We start from the raw sequence: 7,805 nt of genomic DNA on the forward strand, positions 1-7,805 counted from the left end.
GAGAAACAGTACTACGGTCAAAGTAAAGGTAGTTTTGCCTTTATTTACAAGTGCTGGAAAAAATGACATGAACAACCAGTGCAAAATCTGTACATAAATCCAGATGTATGTTTTCCTATATACATTGAGGGTACTGAACAACATGAATGCACTCACTGTCATGCATGTAACAGAGCTCACAACACAGCAAAGACATGGGTTAAGCTTGTGGGTCTGATTCTCAATCAGGGTGTTTAGGATGAACACAGGCAGCAATTGTCCAAAGAAAGTTAGAGCTTGATAGCTCAGATGCTGCTTTGTAAAATTAGCTTGATATAAAGTAAGGGGAGCACACCAAAGAAGGAACCTACAAGCTAGGTTATCATAATTGATATTTCTTCCAAATTACTCCAACTCATTTGTTTCAGTGAAGGGATGAGGCAAGGTAATTGATATCCAAAAATGGTCCTCAATTGAAGAGCGTAGTGGCAAAGGCAAGATTCAGCACATACGTCCCCGATGGGCCAAAATTTGAGGGGAAAAATAAAAAATTAACAATCACTCCAAGCGTGTCAGAAAAAAAAGAGGTTCTACAAGGGAAGGGAGAGGTAAAGTGCATAAAAGCTTAAAAATAAAAACTAAATGAAGATGTACTCCACTAGAACTCGAGTCACACACAGCGCAGTGCTGGGGACAGAGGAGGACAGAAAGGAGAGGGTCTGGTCAACTGTCCCTCCAGCTTTGTTCTACAATGGCCGACACACGCTTCTCGTACTCCCTCTTGTTTTCCTGGTAAAGCTGAGCCGCCTGACTGTTGGCCGGACTGTTGGGGTTTGGTTCGTCTAGCAGGGACTGGAAGGAGGGAAGGGAGAGAGGGGTGATAGGCCAACAGAGTAGATGAGACAGGCATTCTACAGCACACGGAGTGTGGCATAACAGGAATATGCACCATGGCACTTCAGTATGGGAAGCCTAAGGTCTGTTGTCCTACTTCGAAGTAGGACTAAATGTTGACAGGAGGATGCATGGAAAACATGATAAATGTGTCTACCTGGATTGAGGTAAGAATGGATGATACGTCATAGGTTGGACTCCATCGATTCTGTAGAATGTCCAGACATATACTCCCATCTGCATACACTAAATCAAATGATAGGGTAAAAATAGTGTTAATCTTTGTAGGCAATACTAATCATTATCGGAATGTTTTGCTACTTTCGTTGTGACAACATACCATTTGGATGAAACATCTTTGACACAAATCGCACTGTGGGGGGTTTGTTGGGGTATTCTTCTGTGAACTCAACAGTGAGCTTAAATGTGCCTGGAACATATAAAAGATGGAGGGAAATATGAATTAGAACCACGGCTAATATCACACAAACAAGAATGTTAGAAAACATGTTTTTGCAATTACAGCTGTTGCATTATCTGCAATACCTCTGTTAGATAAAACAGGGAGTTGATGATTGACTGCTCTAGCCTACTTCATGTGGAATTTATCAAATCAACAATTATGTCACACAAACCTTAACTGCACAGAGTATGCAAATAGAAAGAATGGGGTGTACAGTGCTGTACTCACCATCCTCAAAAGGTGTCCCTTCTGGGCTGTAAAGGGAAATAAATACGTTAAGTTTGTGTGTGCATGAAATATTAATGTGTCAGTTCCCCATAAATAAGTTATACAGATGAAGGAACATTACAATGAGCAGATAATTCACTTAATTGTTGGCATCATTGGCCTAAAAAGGTCTTGACATGAGCTGGCTCTCACAGAATGACCAATAACTAGCAAAGGCTGTTTCAGAACCCAAACTCGGCAATATTTGCTGATGGAGCATGGTGTTACATAGTCCTTTACCATGACTCTCACCCAGTTCCATGATATTACACATAAGAGTCATTGGAAGAAGTTCCCACACCGCCATAGCTCCATGTTAGAGCCTGTGTTTACTTAAGACAGAGCGACAACTTGTGGTACTTAGCTCTTTAGCATGCGCGGAACACCTGTGTAACGAAAGGCAGCCAGAAACGTGTTGTCACTGAAAAATACTGTCGGCTGCAACTGTGATAAAACCGGTTAAAACAGTATGTTTTTTGTTTAGTTTTTTTGCATTTGTGTTAATACTTGTGATATGAACGTAAAGGGCTTGATATTTATTGAACTCGATTCAGTTGACTCGATTCACGTTAAAAAATTGAGTATTTGGCTGTTTTCTCGGCCAGTCTACTGTTACCTCTGAAATGAACACACGGTCCTTGGATCTTAAGGATTGAAGGTAACGCTAGGCTCCTTATGAGTAGATATTTTGCTAGGTGTTAATGTAATATTTGTACTGAACATCTGTGACAGAGAACACAGTCTGAATGTGCACATCGGACCGGTTGCGCTTTACCGTCTTACCCGAATATGACTGCATTCCACACCATGATGTTGTTTTCGGAAGGGGCACCACTGACACCAGCCGGAGGGTCTTCTTGTAGCCTATGGGGGGGTCCGAGGAAAAGAAACAACTTCCACGTTTCAAATTACTTGCTACCTAACTTAAGCAACTGTTAGCCCTATTTTCAAACTGATAGCTGTAGTATATTACAACATTACTGAATTAGTGTACTCTTAATTTACTTGCAATATTATCAACCAATGCAGAAACACTAGATTAGTGTTTAGCTAAAAGTCAGTCGTATTCATAAACGTTATGCATGGTTTGATACGAAGTTCAAGAATGTCGCAAAAAAATATCCCTCGAAATATTAAACACAACCTGAGTAATTTTATGACGTCTAGTTAATTTAACTCAGTTTCGTTTGCGAGTTAACTATAGTGACTCGCCTTGGAGAGAGCGAGTTGTTTTCTTAGCTAGCCGAGTAACGTTAGCTGGCTAGTCAAGTCTTGTAAGCAAACTAGCTTGCTGACGAAATAAGTCGCTAATGTTTTAGGGTCGACTTTAGCGGCAGACTGTTGTGTAAAGCATCCGCTATTTTCAAAGGCAACATAGCAAATTTGTTCAACTAAATAAAACACCAAATATCAAATAGATGACTTAGTCGCGTTAGCAAGCTAGCCAAGTACCCTTAGCTGACAAGCTAGCTTCAGGCATATCATTAACACCACCCGTGAAAAATGTTCAACTCACCGCTTAAAATCTCTCATCAGTCGTCTTCTTGCAGGAGTAGACATCGTAAACTAAATATATATAAAGGTAATACAAATAAATGTACTGTTTTGTTTACACTAAATGTATTTATAATATAGCTAACTGGTTAATGTTGTGTTTACAACAACATTCAGTTCCTTTTTCGCTGTCGCCTCTGAAATCCTATCCTCCTACCCTAGCCGCTAGTGCGTGGATTATTAGGCGATACCACTTCAGCAAATAGGCGATATTTTGTGTAATCTTCTTAAGTAAAACGATAAATTACATAATTGAGCTTTTAATGTATTTTCCCTTGAATGTGTTACTTCTTCCTTAAGTGTGTGAATTGAATGGCGTATGATGTATAAAAAAACAATGTTTAATACGTGTCCAATTACATAGTCTCACCCTATTTTTCTTTTTTGTCCTTTGGCTCTGAGATCGTGTTTGACGGGGGGCGTGGTTACAATGACGTGGTGTTTGTACAGTGAGGTCAATAAATGTCCAGCGATCAAGGTCGGACAGGCCTGGGCGACAGCTGACAAACGGGTGTTCGCACACGTGAACAGTATATGGAGAGATCAGTCGTCTTCTTTCCGGAGTAGACATCGTAAACTAAATATGTAAAGGTATTACAAATAAATGTACTGTTTTGTTCCAGGCTGTATCACAACCGGCCGTGCTGGGGAGTCCCATAGGGCGGCGCACAATTGGCCCAGCATCGTCCGGGTTTGGCGGTGTAGGCCATCATTGTAAATACGAATTTGTTCTTATTAACTGACTTGCCTAGTTACATTTAAAGACAAGTTAGTGCTTGGCAAATGAGTAAATCGCTTTATGCACCCAACTATTCGGTAGCAGTTCAGTACAACATATTATAGCTGCCTGCATATTGTTGCATTCTGTTATGCAATCTTACCTGTATTCTTTCTATCCTGTGGTGTGTGTGATCATAAGTTCTGAACATGTCAGGAGAATCATACTAGTACCAAGGGAATTATACTGAACAAAATAAACTCAACATGCAACAATATCCATCTTTTGTCACAAAAAAAGGGGGCTGTGGATCAGAAAACCCGTCAGTATCTGATGTTTTATTTATTTTATTTCACCTTTATTTAACCAGGTAGGCTAGTTGAGAACACCTTTATTTAACCAGGTAGGCTAGTTGAGAACACCTTTATTTAACCAGGTAGGCTAGTTGAGAACACCTTTATTTAACCAGGTAGCCCAGTTGAGAACACCTTTATTTAACCAGGTAGGCTAGTTGAGAACACCTTTATTTAACCAGGTAGGCTAGTTGAGAACACCTTTATTTAACCAGGTAGGCTAGTTGAGAACACCTTTATTTAACCAGGTAGGCTAGTTGAGAACACCTTTATTTAACCAGGTAGGCTAGTTGAGAACAAGTTCTCATTTGCAACTGCGACCTGATAAAGCGTAGCAATTCGACACATACAACAACACAGAGTTACACATGGAAAAAACAAAACATACAGTCAATAATACAGTAGAACAAAAGAAAACAAAAAGTCTATATACAGTGAGTGCAAATGAGGTAAGTTAAGGAAATAAATAGGCCATGGTGGCGAAGTAATTACAATATAGCAATTAAACACTGGAATGGTAGATTGGCAGAAGATGAATGTGCAGGTAGAGATACTGGGGAGCTAAATAAATAAATACCAGTATGGGGATGAGGTAGGTAGATAGATGGGCTGTTTACAGATGGGCTATGTACAGGTGCAGTGATCTGTAAGCTGCTCTGACAGCTGGTGCTTAAAGCTAGTGAGGGAGATGTGAGTCTCCAGCTTCAGAGATTTTTTGCAATTCGTTCCAGTCATGGGCAGCAGAGAACTGGAAGGAAAGACGACCAAAGGAGGAATTGGCTTTGGGGGTGACCAGTGAGATATATCTGCTGGAGCGTGTGCTACGAGTGGGTGCTGCTATGGTGACCAGTGAGCTGAGATAAGGCGGGGCTTTACCTAGCAGAGACTTGTAGATAACCTGTAGCCAGTGGATCTGGCGACGAGTATGAAGCGAGGGCCAACCAATGAGAGCGTACAGGTCACAATGGTGGGTAGTGTATGGGGCTTTGGTGACAAAACAGATGGCACTGTGATAGACTGCTTCCAGTTTGTTGAGTAGAGTGTTGGAGGCTATTTTATAGATGATCGCCAAAGTCGAGGATCAGTAGGATGGTCAGTTTTACGAGAGAATGTTTGGCAGCATAAGTGAAGGATGCTTTGTTGCGATATAGGAAGCTGATTCTAAATTAAATTTTGGATTGGAGATGCTTAATGTGAGTCTGGAAGGAGAGTTTACAGTCTAACCAGACACCCAGGTATTTGTAGTTGTCCACGTATTCTATGTCAGAGCCGTCCAGAGTAGTGATGCTGGAAGGGCGGGCAGGTGCGGGCAGTGATCGATTGAATAGCATGCATTTAGTTTTATTTGCGTTTAAGAGCAGTTGGAGGCCACGGAAGGAGAGTTGTATGGCATTGAAGCTCATCTGGAGGTTCGTTAACACAGTGTCCAAGGAGGGGCCAGAAGTATACAGAATGGTGTCGTCTGCGTAGAGGTGGGTCAGAGAATCACCAGCAGCAAGAGCAACATCATTGATGTATACAGAAAAGAGAGTCGACCCGAGAATTGAACCCTGTGGCACACCATAGAGACTGTCAGAGGACCGGACAACAGTCCCTCCGATGTGACCACCATTTGCCTCATGTAGGGTGAAACATCTCCTTTGCATCGAGTTGGTCAGGCTGTTGATTGTGGCCTGTGGAATGTTGTCCCACTCATCTTCAATGGCTGTGCGAAGTTGTCGTACATGCAGGCCATGGAAGAACTGGGACATTTTCAGCTTCCAGGAATTGTTTACAGATCCTTGCGACATGGGGGCGTGCATTATCATGCTAAAACATGAGATGATGGCGGTGGATGAATGGCACGACAATAGGACTCAGGGTCTCGTCACAGTATCTCTGTGCATTCAAAATGTCATCGATAAAATGCAATTCTGTTTATTGTCTGTACCTTATGCCTGCCCATACCATAACCCCACGCCACCATGGGGCACTCTGTTCACAACGTTGACATCAGAAAACCGCTCGCCCGCACAACGCCATACACATGGTCTGCAGTTGTGTCCCGGTTGGATGTACTGCCAAATTCTCTACAACAAAGTTGGTGGCTTATGTTAGAGAAATGAAAATTAATTCTCTGGCAACAGCTCTGGTGGACGTTCCTGCAGTCAGCATGCCATTTGTACGCGCCCTCAAAACTTGAGACATCTGTGTCATTGTGTTGTGACAAAACTGCACATTTTAGTGGCCTTTTATTGTCCCCAGCACAAGGTGCAGCTGTGTAATGATCACTTCCTAAAGATTGGAACACGGCCACGGTCATCCACCCTTCAAAGGGGGAGACACGCTAGACCCAAACTGTTACAGACCTATATCTATCCTACCCTGCCTTTCTAAGATCTTTGAAAGCCAAGTGAACAAACAGATCACCGACCATTTCAAATCCGACCGTACCTTCCCACTATGCAATCTGGTTTCCGAGCTGGTCACGGGTGTACCTCAGCCACGCTCAAGGTCCTAAACGATATCATAACCGCCATCGATAAAAGACTGTACTGTGCAGCCATCTCCATCGACCTGGCCAAGGGTTTCAACTCTGTCAATCACCGCATTCTTATCGGCAGACTCAACAGCCTTGGTTTCTCTAATGACTGCCTCACCTGATTCACCAACTACTTCTCTGACCGAGTTCAGTGTTAAATTGGAGGGCCTGATGTCCGGACCTCTGGCAGTCTCTATGGGGGTGCCACAGGGTTCAGTTCTCGGGCCGACTCTTTTTCCGTATATATCAATGATGTCGCTCTTGCAGCGGGTGATTCTTTGATCCATCTCTACGCAGGTGACACCATTCTGTATACATCTGGCCCGTCTTTAGACACTGGGTTAACAAACCTCCAAACGAGCTTCAACGCCATACAACACTCCTTCCGTGGCCTCCAACTGCTCTTAAATGCTAGTAAAACGAAATGCATGCTCTTCAACCGATTGCTGCCCGCCTGTCCAACATCACTACTCTGGACGATTCTGACTTAGAATATGTGGACAACTACAAATACCTAGGTGTCTGGTTAGACTGTAAACTCTCCTTCCAGACTCACATTAAGCATCTCCAATCCAAAGTTAAATCTAGAATCAGCTTACTATTTCGCAATAAAGCCTCCTTCACTCATGCTGCCAAACATACCCTCGTAAAACTGACTATCCTACCGATCCTCGACTTCGGCGATGTCATTTACAAAATAGCCTCCAACATTCTACTCAGCAAATTGGATGTAGTCTATCACAGTGCCATCTGTTTTGTCACCAAAGCCCCATATACTACCCACCACTGCGACCTGTATGCTCTCGTTGGCTGGTCCTCGCTACATATTCCTTGCCAAACCCACTGGCTCCAGGTCATCTAGAAGTCCTTGCTAGGTAAAGCTCCGCCTTATCTCAGCTCACTGGTCACCATAGCAACACCCACCCGTATCACGTGCTCCAGCAGGTATAGCAGGTAAGCCAACATCTACTTTGACCTCCTTTCCTTCCAGTTCTCGGCTGCCAATGACTGGTACGAACTGCAAAAATCTCTGAAGTTGGAGACTTATATCTCCCT

At 42.9% G+C, this 7,805-nt stretch overlaps 1 protein-coding gene across 2 annotated transcripts; it reads right to left on the reverse strand.

Annotated features, from left to right (window-relative positions):
* Positions 1 to 17: 17 nt before the first annotated feature.
* LOC109869913 (ubiquitin-conjugating enzyme E2 A) lies at positions 18 to 3,551 on the reverse strand. 2 transcript variants are annotated; one of them, XM_020460226.2, is made up of 6 exons: positions 3,120 to 3,551; positions 2,387 to 2,467; positions 1,565 to 1,590; positions 1,214 to 1,303; positions 1,031 to 1,119; positions 18 to 831 (listed from the first exon to the last, which is right to left on the reverse strand). In XM_020460226.2, the coding sequence occupies exons 1-6, from the start codon at positions 3,161 to 3,163 to the stop codon at positions 703 to 705; spliced, it is 459 nt and encodes a 152-aa protein (XP_020315815.1). In that variant the 5' UTR covers positions 3,164 to 3,551; the 3' UTR covers positions 18 to 702. The 2 variants fall into 2 exon arrangements, with proteins under 2 accessions (XP_020315815.1, XP_020315821.1); XM_020460232.2 differs by lacking the exon at positions 2,387 to 2,467 and having other exon boundaries at positions 3,120 to 3,501.
* Between the last annotated feature and the right edge of the window lie 4,254 nt (positions 3,552 to 7,805).

Source organism: Oncorhynchus kisutch, linkage group LG2 (genome assembly GCF_002021735.2).
Source record: "Oncorhynchus kisutch isolate 150728-3 linkage group LG2, Okis_V2, whole genome shotgun sequence".
NCBI lineage: Eukaryota > Metazoa > Chordata > Actinopteri > Salmoniformes > Salmonidae > Oncorhynchus > Oncorhynchus kisutch.

What these genes read in the sequence shown, in the direction of transcription:
- LOC109869913 (XM_020460226.2), bottom strand. Translation starts at nt 3,163, where the DNA reads ATGTCTACTCCTGCAAGAAGACGACTGATGAGAGATTTTAAGCG. An exon ending in CTGATGAGAGATTTTAAGCG is followed by an intron (nt 2,468 to 3,119) that starts GTGAGTTGAACA and finishes ACCCCCCCATAG; the next exon opens with GCTACAAGAAGACCCTCCGG. An exon ending in TGGAATGCAGTCATATTCGG is followed by an intron (nt 1,591 to 2,386) that starts GTAAGACGGTAA and finishes TTCCCTTTACAG; the next exon opens with CCCAGAAGGGACACCTTTTG.